The 15,292-nt window shown below is 39.4% G+C and overlaps 1 protein-coding gene across 6 annotated transcripts in view; it reads right to left on the bottom strand.

Annotated features, from left to right (window-relative positions):
* LOC139693309 (GTPase-activating Rap/Ran-GAP domain-like protein 3) overlaps nucleotides 1-15,292 on the bottom strand; it is a 303,563-nt gene that overhangs the window by 100,275 nt on the left and 187,996 nt on the right. For 2 of the 6 annotated variants that reach the window (XM_071591446.1, XM_071591425.1), the window contains exon 2: nucleotides 14,172-14,564. The exons of 2 other annotated variants lie outside the window; for them this stretch is intronic. In XM_071591446.1, coding sequence (XP_071447547.1) covers nucleotides 14,172-14,413 — 242 coding nt within the window. In that variant the 5' untranslated portion in view covers nucleotides 14,414-14,564. Of the gene's footprint in view, nucleotides 1-14,171; nucleotides 14,568-15,292 lie in introns of all 6 variants that reach the window. 2 more of the 6 variants (XM_071591440.1, XM_071591433.1) reach the window with 2 other exon arrangements.

The raw sequence follows: 15,292 nt of genomic DNA, 5'->3' as shown, positions 1-15,292 counted from the left end.
ATGAATAAAATCCGTTACTTGAGTCAAAAACAAGAAGCACATAAGTTACTGAAAAAATGGGTGCGAAAAAAATTTTTTTGAGCTTTTAAAACTACTTGTGAATAGAAATTTCTCAACAAATTTGTGCAATACACGATCCTGATTTCAGTGGTACGTGTTTTACTGTTTACGTCCAAACTATAATAACGATTATATCATAAAATAGCCACTCAAAGAATATTGTGGGAAATAAATCGATTCTCATGAATTCAGAATGCGAGCAATGATCTTTGAAAAATGTTCCTACCTTTCGATTTTTGATTCTCTATCCATCAAATTGCAATATTTTGTAATTTTATTTTCAAAATACATTGGGATCGCACTTAACTCAAGTTCTCTTTTTATTTTCAAATTTTTACTGGCAATTTTGCTTGCTTTTACGTATGTTTTTAGTTATTCCTAGATGCGCTCAGAAAAGCGTGGAACTGTGCGTCTCAGCTTCATGTATTAAGCAAAAACATTTCATCTTTCGTGTTTTCATACCTTGAATTCTCTCCGTCTCGTGACACGGCATTGTCTTAGCCATTGTTTTTTTCAGATGATATGGTGTGGTCTCATTTAAAATATGTACAATCGAAACAGTAATAAATTCTGAACATGATATCGCGTACGTCATTAACGGTGATCATAGTCTCTTCATCATCATCAGTGTTTCAGTCCCAAGATTAGTTAACTGTAGTTCTCCATTTGTCCATGTGGTTACTTCTCCCTTGACAAATTATTAAATGGGGTGAAAGCGGAATATGATACAGTCCTGGATAAATTAAAACCTGATCTGGATAATCTGGTGTGCCAACGATAATCGTAATAGGTACCTTCATCGGGAAAGATTAATTTCATTAGAAATATTCCAAAATTAAACAAAGGTAATCCGTTGAGCAGCTTTCATTAAAAAATCTTATCGGCGAGGTCAGTAAATGCATCTAAATTGTCTACCTTTCGTTCCCTTAAACCTCATCATCCAGTACGATTTATCAGGGAAAAATGGCAATATTTTCTAATAATTATACGATATTGCCTCATAACCTACCTTAAAATGTGCCAGGTAAGCGATCGATTGTGAATACTTGAGATAGTTTCACTTCTTCCATGGGGATATCTTCCAAAGGTTTCAAATCAAGGCGATATATTTCGGAAGACGTGGCTGTATCCCTTCATGAGGCCTCTGCTCTCCAAAACTCTCCCCCCCTTCGCGTATCTCTCTCTCTCAGGCATTTTCCTCTCGCCTGTCTTCGCCTTTCTCCACTCGTCCACATGCCACCACCCGTTCCCCCGCTCCCCAATTCTCTTCCACTGCTCGCCTTTCTCTCCACTGAACCTCCCCCCACTCACTCTTTTCAGTGATCATATTGAGATATTGGCAAGGACCATGGCGTTGACAAAATTTATATTTCACGAGCATCACGATTCTGCGATAGAACAGCCAAACCCCTCTATTTATGGACCCTCTTCCTCGGTACTTTTTTCGGTTAAATATTTTTTTTTATTTGTTAAAAGTTCGGTGTTTCAAAAAATCTAGAATGTAGTCGTTCTTGGTATGTTTCATATTTTTGTGCCGCTAACCGAAGAATAAACTATTAATAATTGGGTGTTTTATCTAATTTTCCATGATTTCGTCCTAAGCTGTTACTATGGAGTTTGGTTTTATTCCCGGTGCGTTTGAAATTTGAGCACGTTCTCCTTTAAATTTCTGCTCACTTGAAATGAAATTTCTGTCTCCGATTCATTCGATATCTTTCGAAATTCCGATGCCATTGTAAAGTGAATTGGATCTCTCTTCGTGGCGATTCTTTTTACAGACGTCCATTTGCAATCGGGCAGCCAATTGTTCAGTCTTTTCCATGTGGTTGCCGTCGAGAGATCTCTACTGCAACTCTCCTTTTGACAGGATGCAATCGCATACCTATTCACAACTCGATGTTCTTGGAATAAGACTACTGCATTTCATTCCTTGCGTTCCACCGAATGTAATAAATAGATGAAATTCAAGGTTTGTCGCAACCAATTACGATGCTTTGCTCGAATGAAATGTGAGATGATTGTGAGATATATATATATAATATATATATATATATATATATATATATATATATATATATATATATGTGTGTATGTATGTATGTGTGCATATATTACGTAATACAGTTTTGTAAAAGGCAGTTTTGTACTAGTTACTGTTAGAAATTTATGTTCATCTCGTCGTAGAGATAAACCAACTCTCAATTTTACGTTTTGAGAGTCCGCCAGGTATTATCTGTTGTCGTTAGTGTGGATACCAAGGAATTAATGGACGTACGAAGATAATAGTTTAGTGGGGTAACTCACTCGCTGGCTATTCCAAAAGTTATGAGTGCTATTATCGCCCGGGGCATGAATGTTGCACTGTCTTTTGGTGAATTATTTTTGGGTGAGTAACAGTCCAGTGCCTAATGCTGCGAATAGGTATACATCTTCTGTTTAGAAAAGTGTTTCTTTTCCTACTCTTTGTATCTTCCCTAACCTTTATTGACATTTCTCTTAATCAAGGTAAATCCTAGCCTTGTAACGGAAACATTGAATATGTCCGCATACTTTTGCTCGAACAGCATTGAGCGACAGCAGGTTTGGGTGCCGAATTGTAGCAATCCTACAAACAAAATTAACATTCTACACTATTGACAATCGGTGTGAACCGGTGTAAAGTATTAAATCTCTCGGGAAAGAGGAATTGGAGGAAACTTCGCCTCTGGCGCCGGGAAATCCATTTCTCCGCTCCATGAATGTGTCGCCGAGCTTTAAGCCCTGGGTTAAGGTTCTGCCTCACCCGTTCAATGTTCCGCTCAACTTCCTAGTGAGAATTAGTGCGGGAGGAAAAGTGAAGTTTTTGTCTCCGCAGTGAACCGAAATTCGGTTCTTAAGTTTTCCACGGAGGCTGTTATCTATCACTCAAACCACCCCGACACTGCTCTCCCTTCTTCCCCCACGCCTCTCCGACTCTCTCTCTCACGAGAGGTGGGTGAGGGATATTAAGGGGAAAGTAAACCTTGTGGAACGAGTTTGTTCCGTCGAATTTGATGCATTTTTAAGGAGTCGGATCTTTAAAAATGTAGCACGTTCATTAGTTGGGTTCCCCCCAATCCACCCTAGGTTGATTTTCATCTTACAACAAAAAAAGACTCTATGCCGGAGTTTCTCCCACCCTTTCTCCATATTTGATGCCCGGGCCCTGTGTCAAGAAAATGGATTGACAGGTAGGTGTCCTCATCCTCCTTTTGATTTTCTTCGAGGGTTTTCAGGACTTTTGTTCGTCTTTTATTTTTGAAGGGGGTTCTGGCGGAAGGGGGTGTGTGGGCAGATGGTTGGAGGATTCTGTAGGAGTCCAATGCTGTGATATCGCCATCCTCTCCGCGATTTATTTTCGAGTGTCTCCCAACCATCCTATCGCTTGTATTGGGATCTCCTAAAGTGGACGGCGGAGATGAGGAGGGCGCACGAAATATTTCCTCGGTTGGAAGATTGACGTACTCAGAAATCGACAGAAGAACGCCGCTGAGGGGTTTCTGCTATCGATTCTCGCAATCGGCCCAGCAATGTAAATAAACTGTTCTCGACGCTTTTGAAGGAAAAAAAAGGCTCTTCGGGTCAGGTGAAAGATGAGTATTTTTACGCACGAAGCAAGGAAATCGTCCCTTCGCCATTTCCTATCTCATTACCTTCCTTCTCACGAATCACTTCCACGTTTTCAATCCTACGGACAAGCTGAGTGTGACAGACATGAGGTTTGGTACCGGAAGTGCCTTGGTCACCGAAAGACTCGATTTGTAAAGTGCTCTGTAAATCTACATGTCGTCTTTCGGTCTCAAATTTGTAACCCCCACTGGTGGAAACATGTAACAATTTTCATGGAGTATTTTTTTAAATAAAAGGTGAGTCGAAGACTTCTAAATTTTATTTCGGCCTATCATTAAGTTCGTACCCGTACAATTATACGAGCTTATCCAAAAACAAATGTTACCCAATGCTCCGTCATGATAAAATCACAAGTTAGCGTATTGGCTGGTGGCTTAGCTCCTTCTGTCACATGCTATCGTGGAGGATTCCGGGGTAGCATTTTTTGTGCACGTACGTGCTCATGTAGCTATAGTTTTTGCCAACTTGGCGAAGTCTATCTCGCTTATTGAAATGGTTGGAATAAATTTCGGCGACTTTCTCAAACGAATTTTTCATTAAACTGGACATTTTAATCTCTTAAAAATCTTGAACGTGGCTGTTGGTTAATTTGATACCTGGGTAAGAAGCTAAACGTTTTTATGAGTTATGCTGTTTCTTTTATATACGATTTTTCAATTATTTTACCAGGTAATCTTGTGTTTTCTTATCCAGCAATCCCAGGTGGACAAGTTGGAGCTCGCGGGTTGGGGATAAACATGAAAAACGGAAGTGTGGACGGGGAATGGTTGTGAGAGAGTACGCAAGACTGATGGATCATGTGAACTGCATACCACACCGAAATATGCTTCCAATGGTGAGTCTTTGAGGGAAAAAATCAATTCCTGTTATCATCTCTTTTCATCAATTAATGATGCCACTATTTTCTATACATGCGTAGCGTCCACTGAAAACTTTCCGTAGGAGTGGTTATAGTAATTGGATTTAATGTGTTTGTATGGCTGATGGGGTTATGTCGGGCCCATCAGTCAATCGAAAAAAAACCCATATCATGACAACTCGACATCCTTGTATGATATGAAATTCGAGCCCGTGATCCTCTCTAAAGTTAACCCGCGAGTTATAAGGTCATGAAGCCATCCTTATTGTCTTTCTGTTATAATTTTATTCATCTTATACTTTTTCAACGCACTTACAACTTCGGAAATCCTGCAGTAATGTGAAATACTGAAGTTCCTTAAAAGTCAAGGAAATCAAAAATTTTGGAAACCCAGTATGTTTAGGACATCCAGCAAGTACTTGGAAATAATGAACTTTCGAGCGGCATGATAGAAAGAATACGTGAATAATAGATAATTTTATAAACAATAAAGTGACGAGGTGATAATATTAGAAAAACAGTGAGTATAATTAGAATTTATTGATTTCTGTTGAAGATTTTGAAAATGAGTTTGATAGTTAAGTTAGTAGAATTAATGAATGTACATGATGTAGAAAATAGGAGTGCATTGGAGGGATGGGATATATGTACACATCTCTGACTGCTCAGATGCGACTGACTGAGGGGAAGACGTTATGGGCAGTGTTAAGAAGAGGGGTAAGACGAGTGTCAATTTATCACCCGTACTTTTCCACGTATATACGGAGGTGATGTTCAAAGGAGCTGCAAAGAAGTGGAGATAGAAATGAGATGACGATGCTGGAAATTCATAAAATCAGTTTGGTGTGCGGATGGCCAAACCTTGGCTCGCCAGTAAGCCAAGGGGTTATAATTATTGCTTAATAAATTGGAAAATCAGTGTGGTAGGTATAAAATGAGAGGTAAATTAAACAAGATTTTAAACTTTCGAAAAAGATTTTGGCGTCAATATAAGCTTTTAAATATGAAGTCATGAATTAGGGCAGGTGGAACAGATGAACTACGTATCTTGACAATGTTTTGGACCAAGTTGGTCAACGTGGTGGAAAGACAAGAAGAAGAATTGTGTTAGACAAGAAAGTTTTCTCAAGAACGAGAGAATTGATAACATGAACGTTGAGTTCGTATGGATGTTGAGGAAAGGTTGATGGAGACTTTGATCTGGAGCTTTGGACGGCGCGAAGACGTGGTTATTGAAGCAATGTGATTGGCGTAGATTGGAGGCTATTTAAATGTGGGCGTTGAGGACGATGGAAAATGTGAAATCGACAGAAAGGAAAACAAACGAAGAAGTACTATGCATATTGGGAGGGAAGGGAAAATGTTGGCTGATGTGCAAAGGAGACGCGAATATTGGATGCAGAGCATTTGGATTGGCGATGGGATGTTGAAAATTGTGTGATAGAGGGAAGGACGTTAGGCAAACGAGGTAGTAGAAGGAAAATGATAGGCATTTTAAATTGAATGAAGGGAGATTGAATAATTGCAGATTAGAACTTATTTTATTTCAGGTTGGGGTGTCTGATTTTATCTAACTGGGCGAGGATAATGAATGTAGGAGTATACCTTTTGTGTACATCCAAAGCCTACCCTAAACGTTCGACCACCTATAATATATGGTGACAAAGTAATACTCATTTATTTGACTTCTACGGTGACTGCTTTGTAGTGATATCATTGGTGGTCATGTTTTAATTCAATAGAATTGAGCTTTACGCCATCATTTTGTCCTCATTGTAATTATCTTTTGAAAAAAAAATTCAATTATTTTACTGGAAAACCAGGAAAAGTTGGCGGAATCTGTAAATGTGGAACTGTATCAATTCTGAATTAAATACTCATAGTAGCATAACATTATCTTTGTTCCTCATGGGAAACAATGACACGCTCTCTCGGAACGGTGTTGCGGGGCACAAACTTTGAGAGACTGCAATTGCCCTAGGGGATTTGTTGGTCGAGAGTTGAGGGATAAGAAGAAAGTTAGTGAGAGAGAGAGAAACAGAAAGAACTCTAAACCCAGGTGTCAGAGCACTGCGCAGTAATTAGAAGAGGTTCCAAAGCTTCTATTCTCCGCGGAGAAGACTTGTAGCTCTTGATTTTTTTGCTCGTGAAAACAGGAGAGAGGGAGGGGATGCAGGAGATTTCACGATATGTCGGCCACAGATGTATCGAGCCCCGTTCCTCGTCACGGGGCTTCGGCACTCCAAGCGATTTCCCGCTTGAACGTACCTTTCATGTTAATGCTCCATAAATCCCACGGTTTCTCCAATACACCGAATCCTGCTAGAGTCCCGCCGAGGGGTGGTTTCCCCGACGTCAGACAGTAAACCAATGGTCTATCAACCTACACGGAAATTCTCACGTTCTCTGGCGTAAATTCTTGCGAGGATTTTGTTGATCTGGGTGAGTTAGTGAGTTCGCATCACCCTCCTCTCGTGTCAGATGTATCGGGCATTTCACTCAGCCTCGGTCCCTTTTTGAAATAGAGGCTTGTAATCTCTGAAAATTTTGCTGTACCTCGAGAGGATGATAAAAAAATCAGTATTCGTTTCAGCAGATTGTATTCATATCGGCGCAGTGCAGGTCCATAATGTTGTCATCCTGCGATTGTTTCCCTTTAAATCTTATGTATTCCGTTTTTATTTCCCAATTCCTTTTCATCACGGCTCTTACTTTTGGAGAGCTCAATGCAGCAATTTCAGAGCGTAAAAATCATTCGCCTTGACTGGGACTCGAACCCAGATCCCTCAATATCCGGTCGAGTGCTTTAGCCACTTAAGCTACCGAGGCGTCCTCTTAAACTCTGAAATTTTGGGGCTTTTAAAGGAACTAGATGTTATGACGAAATACCGTACATACAACATACCGTACATGTATGTACGGTATTTCGTCATAACATCTAGTTCCTTTAAAAGCCCCAAAATTTCAGAGTTTAAGAGGACGCCTCGGTAGCTTAAGTGGCTAAAGCACTCGACCGGATATTGAGGGATCTGGGTTCGAGTCCCAGTCAAGGCGAATGATTTTTACGCTCTGAAATTGTTGCACTGAAATCCACATTAGCGGATGACTCCGTTAAAAGTTACTGTTGCGGCATCTCCCGCAGTTTCTTTGGAATTTTGGAGAGCTATTGAAAATTTCCTCTCACTCAATTTAAAATGTAAAACATACTCAGATTCATTCTTTTCTCAGTTCCCTCAAACACTAGTCAAACACATTCATTTCGTTTATTAGCTTCGAAATTCATTAAGTTAAAAGTTGTCGAAACGTCAGTGGAATTGTAAAAACATTCCGTTGGAAGTCGCGTGCGTTAAAATAACAACATTGGGAACGCATAAAATTTCCCCGATCCTACTAGCTAATCGATATCTTTCCGCGTCTCTGAACTTGCCCTCCCACGCCCTGGACCCTGGTAAATGTCACTGCGTGAACTTGGAAGTTCAAGTCATCAACTTTTCACAATTACAATGTATTTCTGAGCCCATTTCAGCCGCTGTCATAGGTCATCCACCAGCCTGCGGCCGACGTGATAACGCTCTCCAATGATCATAACTTGAATTTTCGGAAATCGATTTCTTTATCATTTGCCCAAAGTTAATTTTGATCCTCAAATGTATCAATGGGATAAAATAAAATGAACATATAGGAAAACAACCTGAGCGCTAGGCATGGTAAGGGAAGAGAAGAAGCTGATGAAGAAGTTCGAAGGTAGATAAGAAGGAAGTAGAAGACATGGGGAGGCAATGGGATGCTGAAGCGATGAAGGTAGAATTTGGGGTAAGCATAGTGAAGGAAGGAAAAGATTGGTATTTTGAACGGAATGACGGGAGGTACAAATTGTTATGACTTGAAAACTATTTTATTGCAATGCAGAGTATTAGGATGTTCGTTGTCGTGTTAGGCCAGGCTTAGAAGGATGGTAGTGCTAGTCTCTGCGTCCTACGAAAACCCTTTGACCGGTGAACTACTGATAGTAATTTACCTATCTTACGTTCAGACCCGTAGTATCATAATTCTTCAGATGAGCAACCTCGCAAATCATTTACTGTGAAAAACTGCTTCGAAGATGTGTGGCATTGGGTGTTATGACTTGAGAACACTAAGAATGAAGTCAATAACTGTTCAGAGAAATTCCAGGAACTCTGTCGTACGTACGTGTTTAGGTAATTCGCAATTGAGTGGAAAAAATAATTTGACTTGAAATTCATTAAAGCTCTGGCATACTCATCTATGATCAATATGGTGTATTATGATCAACTATATCGCCAAGATTTATTTCTTAAATGCGCATTTTCTAGAGAAGAAAGCAGAACTTTATTGAGAGGTGAAAATATTTATTTTATTTATTTATTTATCGACTTAATTGGGCGAGGTTGAGACCTATAGTCCCTTCTTCCACCTAACCCTTATATTACAGACATTACATTGAAGACAATCACATACAACCAAGCCCTAGATGGAAGAAAATCCACCTAGGCGGGAATCGAACCCGCGACCTCTTGGTTGGTAGCCGACCATATGAGAGATGTGTAATTAAGAGCGTTCTTACATTTTTACTTGCATAACTGTTTGTGCAAAAATTTAATTTTACGCTTTATTGTTTATTAAATGTGTATTGTATATGTGGCACAAGTTTCATATATTTGACTCCAGTATTACGTCAGCGGCAGGTGGTGCAAGTTGAAACATGTTCAGTTCTTCTAGAGCAATGATGGATGGAATGCGCAACGTTGATTAAAATTTTGTTTTCGCATGAACAAATCGTTCGCCGAGGTGTATTTAATGCTGTAGGTCTATGGCTCTTCTCTATACCTCCTGAAGCATTGTTCCCTGTAACACGTTCTTCCCTATAGCTCTATAGCACAGCTAGAAGATGGTTTAGGATTTTTAAAGATGGGAAACAATCAATGTCAAGAGAAGATCGACCCGAGGCTCCAGTGTCTCTTACGGAGGTAAGCATTTACACCGTTGCTACCATTGTGAGAGGTCATCGAATATCGTTAAGAGTACTTTCAAAAATATTACAAATTTGATTAGGTGTCACCCATATACTGGTAGGGAAAAAATGTACCCGAGACGTGACTGTATACGGTAGGTTGCGAGACTACTCCTACCCGAGCAACAGACTTTCGCGTGCAGTTTTTTTTTATCGCAGGCGAAGTTCTTTTACAGGGAAATGAGTTTTCTCGAAGTTTATCGCTTCAGGTGAAACTTGGCTGCATCAATTTGATCCTGAGAGCAAACAGCTCCAAGTGAAAATCTCTGACTTAATCATAAACAAATAATCACCACCAAAATGTACGGCCTCATATCGCAAATGTTGATGCTGAATATCTCGCAAAAATCAATGTAAAATGTTTACGGTGTCATTTCTATGTTTCAGACCTAACCTCACGAGACTTTTCCATGTTTCCCAATGCGGAGAAACACCTTCGTTTTAAAGCGGTTTTCATCTCTAGATGCAGACTTAGGCGAGCTGAACGTGTTTCAGCTTGCAACGGCCGTTTAAGTAAAATCAAAGAAGCTTGTTACAAATAAAAATTACGCATTAAGCTCACAGCATAGCGTGAAATTAAATTATTTTACAATAAATTTGCGAAAAAATTTATTATATCTCTCAATTGAAGAGCCTTTTAAATGAGGACAATGTATACATTAACCAGAGTGGCGTCCATTTCACTAAACAAATTTTATCTATTGACTTGTATGCTGGACTAAGTATGTTTACTTAACCTGACTCTAGCGAAGTATGAACTAAATCTGTTCGTCCGCCATTAGGTAACATTCTTTTCATAGAAAAGCATTTCACATCAAATATGCTAATCTTTCACCGCCGATGTGATTGCTGTACTTCAGCCAGCTGGAAACAGCAGGAGTTATTATACCTGTAAATAAAGTGAATCATACGTTTCCCATGTTCCTCCCAAAGGAATAAAACCACCTTCAAGCACACACCGTTTGAAACGTCCCTTTAATTAAACCCATCCATGCTTTAACTTTTGTATCCAGTCTACCGTACATTCATCTTTTGGCTTTGACTTTCAAATATTGAATCACCTGCTTATTACATGGAATCTTATCGCAGGTTTAAAAAATACCAAAGAAATTTTTTCTCTGGCGGAAAGAATCATGCATGAAAAGTCACCGCTTTGCCTTGCAATATTTACTGTGAATTACCCCGTGTTCATATTTCTTAATAAATCTTAGCCACCGAAACTTGCTCTTGTAGATCTTTGTCTGGACGTTCATTACGTCATCTATCGCTTTCGTGTTCAAGTAACTACTCCGAAATTGAGTTCGGGCAATCCACGTGTGCCTTATTACTCGGATAATATTTATTTCCGAGTGACGTTTCGGGCTCTTTTCCAATTTTTTGGACACTTAAAAGTTTTACCCCGATTATAATCATCTGAAGATATGAAGCGTTGTGTTTTTTTACGATTTTGGGTACGTATTGAATAACTTCCTGGTCTTTAACGTGATAAATTCGAGAAGCCATTTTTCATTGCAGTTATCGACGTATCTCCTCGGATATGCAATGTGCTGCGGTTTTTGTGAACTTTCTCACTACTCTTCAAGGAAATGTGTAATTTGATTGTGCATCATTTATAAATTTTGAGGTCATAGGCTGTATCATATAATCCCGATTAAGTTTTTTGCCATGGGCGGGTGAGGATCTCCATATATCGCCACAACTTTGGTTTCAAGAAGCCCTCTCCGCGACAGCGAAATCTCTCTGATATTTCCCGCTTCATTGTTAACATTTTGAGTGATTCTGTTATGATTGCTTGAAACACTTGCGAGTCTCTTGTTTCAATAGAGCTTAACCGAAATCGACCTAAGCGGCTAAAAGGTCTTGTTAAAACGTCTCATTCGAGTGTAAAACATAATCATTACTCGATTCGCGAAGCTTATAATCGGGTAAGAAAAATAGGGGAATGCTTTCCAGCATATATTTTTGCTGCTTTTGGGAAGTACAAGTTGCATTATGAATACATTGGGGAACAAAGTACCTAAAGATGTTAGGTATATTTGTAGGTGCATGTGTATGTTAGTTGGTAGTTTGAGTGTTTGCATTTCTGTATGGTGTAAGTGTTCTTCAATGAATGTATACCATGTTTTGTTTGTGGATAGTATAAACTTGCGGCTCTTGCATGCGGTTTTTTTTCTTTCTTAATTACGGTTGGTGTCCTAACACCCCCCGCCACATGACCGTGCGGCGGCTTGCGGGGTATTGGTTGGACGAAAGTATTCAAGATTTCCTTGGCATCATAATTGTAGTGGATTTGTAAACTATATAAAATATTTATTGTAAGATCCATATACTGTATGTATACCCTAATATTTGCAGTATAAATCTCGGCAATGTTCATAGAAATACTTTTCTGGGCCTAGGTTGTATTTTTTCCCTGGTGACAGTTGCCTTTCACGTATATTTGCAAGATGTGATTCAGAGTTCCATTCACCTCTTGGTTCATAGGGTATCGGTGCCCACCGCATGACCGCTCCAGTTTTCGTGCCAAGATCCGTCCGCGACGCATTAAAAAACACTCACAGAGTCTCTGTCGCGTCTCCGGTTTTTTTTCACAGCTATTCTCTAGACCTCATCTACACCACGTCTACTTATTTCTAGGTAATCCATGCTTTTACGTCCCTTCGGATCCATAATCTGAAAGTTACCGTTGGATATTATTCGCTGTTTGTGAATTCGCAAACGTTGGCGTTGTTAAGTACAGAATATCATGGAAAATGTTAAACCTGGCCATTAAAATTTTGCTTCCTTATTATTATTCATTTATTCGAGAAGATTTTATGAGTGGAAGTCATATAGTCATTCCGGAATAGGTAAGCTAATTATCTTTCATTCTAGACACTTCTTTTTATGGACATGTTTCCTCGTGGGCGTACTTCAAACTAGTTCTATCATAATTTTAGACTCGCTCGCTACTTCAATTTCCGTGGAAAATAGCATAAAATTATTTTTAGTTTCATGTATTTTCTAAGCACTCTTTGACGCTCGTTAGAAAATAATTTAGTGACTAATGAAAGAAATAGTGTATTTCCAACACTTTGTTCGGAGCCTTTGCTCTCAACAAGCAATTCCATGCGTGGGCGCTATTCATGCCAACGATAGGTGATTTGCAAACTAATCCTTCCCACGAATTTTCCATCATTAAAACCTGTGTCGGAGAGCAGCCGTGGAAATAAACTGAATTAAGTATTCTTACTACGGCCCACTTTTATGTTAAGTGAAGTACCTGCCCCCGCAATGTAATTATAGTGCCTTCCAGAGCGATGCATGGTGGATAGCCGTCGTTCCGCTTGGGCAAAAACAGGCTGTAATGGACGTATATATTGCTTAAATATTTAAGCATTATGGTGAATGTGAAACGTTCCTTTTTTGATAAGCCCTGGCATTTTGTATCAATTAACAGGCTCTTTGTGAGGCCAAGAGAAAAATATGATTCGAATAAAATGAGCTTCCCTTTACATTTCATTAAAAGATTGTGAATAAAATCAATAGTCTATTGAATTTCATATTTCCTCATTGAATCAACCTTTTCACAGAACATTTGAATTTAATGTTATTAGTAGCAAGAGTTGCTAGCTCATTTATTTTTAGAATCCAAACACGTCCGTGTAATAAAAAAATAATTCGACCATTGCCCAGGCAAAATTTTTGAGGTAGCCCCGTAGGAATGTCATAGGTTGATGTTTTTCGATGCCCTGTGTAGCATCTCCTCTATTAATTTTGAGCTAAATATTTTCCGAGAAAGGGTAAATTCGCTCTCAATAAATGTTAACATCAAGGGAGACACAATGAAACATGCTCTAAGCATAATTCTAAAGCTAGAAAACTTCAATCCATGTGTGTAACTCATTGTAGATACCACAAGAGTTGCACCGAGTTTTTCTTCAAGTTCGCATAGCCGGGACCTCAATATTTTTGCTTGATAACGATAAAAAACCTCTATAAGTATTATAAAAGAAACGTGCTCTCATTCAAATTCTTCTTCACATTGTACCTGTGATTGCATTTGGAAGGGGAATTGCTTAAATAAAATTTAAAGTAGATCTGAGGTCAATTTCCTGGCATGGAATTAGGGTATGCGATGGCCATATTATTTAGCGATGACGAAGATTGCTTGCATGAGACGAACATTTATATGTTAAGAGCAAGCTTTCTGATAAAAGGAATATATCGCCAAGTAAAAAAATTCCAGTGCAGATGGTCATGAAAAGAAGTAATTCCACTCATCGGAGCTCGATTGCAAATTAATTTTGATTTTGCCCAATAACCAACAGCTGAAGCGGATTGCAACTGGGGGAACAATTTCCAAGGCAAGGCATACCCAAATGTGAAATCGAGTCATCAGCCAACCGTGAAATCCTTTTTACGATGCTACAATTGTGGTATTACATAGTACAACTATACATAATGTCACCGTGATTTTTCAAAACCCATAATCTGGTGATTAATTGATGGATATGAAACTGCGTTTCGTAAGAACTACTAAAGACAAAGGCGAAAGAGGTATATATATATATGTATATTTTTTCATCTCACGTGGATGCGGATGCCCTCCTCCGGTTTATATCCCTCGCCAGCGGCTCCGGCTGCAGAAGTGCCGTCAACCGGTCGACACACACGCTTCTCGATCGGTCCCTCTGGTGCAAGATGGAGGACGTTCGCGAGTTGGAGACGGCGATGTCCTGAGGGAGGATCGGGAGGACCGGAGGGGGACCCCCGAAAGACGGGAACCGCTTTTTGCCCTTCCTGTTGGCGAACTTCATGTCCAGGCACAACATGGCTCTGGCGGATGATTCTCTTTGTTTTAATGATTGAAGCGGGCGGACGAAGGGGTTCTATTCACTCAGGGGTGATCAAGGCCCTCGTCACACGGAGGCCAACGCTTGATGATCTCATTTCCAGGCGGTTCTAAAGGCCTTTGACGCTGTTCTCCTCGTTGCGTTGCACGGGAAGAAAAAGAAATGCCGATAAGAAAGGGAAATCTCGAAGATACCGGGACGCTTCGCGCGACCAGGTTTCGAGGGCTCTCGTAATTTTTTTAAATACAAGGCCGGAGTAGAAAAAATAGTCTTTTATGGGAATGAGTTATCAAATGTGACTTTTTTCATGGACTCGAAAGTGGCGTTATTAGTTAATACTAAATAACACCAAAATAATGGTAAGTCGAATCTGGCAGCGTCTGTTAAAACAATATCCGCGATTTCCACAAAAGTCTATTTAATATTTATTTTGTGCTGATGCCGTTTCTATAACCGCTAAAGAATAATATTTTTGTACTGCGTGTCGTAAAAAATTGTGACAATTATTTAAACTTATGCGCTTTCCGTTCATCTTTTTGCTGTTTGGCGTCGAATGATCTACATAGATGCTAAAGATAAAAGAGATTTTTTAATTTTTGGAAAATATTCAAAGAGATCCTATTTTAAAACTAAAAAAAGAGTTCTCCAAAATCACCTAGTTTTAGCGAATGCCTCGCGAGACGTATTCTCGAATCCTTTGGCTTGCTCTGAGATATTACAAAAATCTAAAAATTTGCACATTTAAATCTAGAATTCAAGCCGAAACTGTATAGTTTTCCTCTACTATTTCAGTTGTAAACTTTATTTTTCTTTCACTTCCTTCCGACCAATTTGGCTTTTATCTCTCGTAAAGTAAAC

The sequence above is a fragment of the Hetaerina americana genome, unplaced genomic scaffold (assembly GCF_022747635.1).
Source record: "Hetaerina americana unplaced genomic scaffold, ioHetAmer1.1.p SCAF_1, whole genome shotgun sequence".
Taxonomy (NCBI): domain Eukaryota; kingdom Metazoa; phylum Arthropoda; class Insecta; order Odonata; family Calopterygidae; genus Hetaerina; species Hetaerina americana.
The sequence above is the reverse complement of the archived record's forward strand: the minus strand, read 5'-3'. Positions and strand labels throughout refer to the sequence as shown.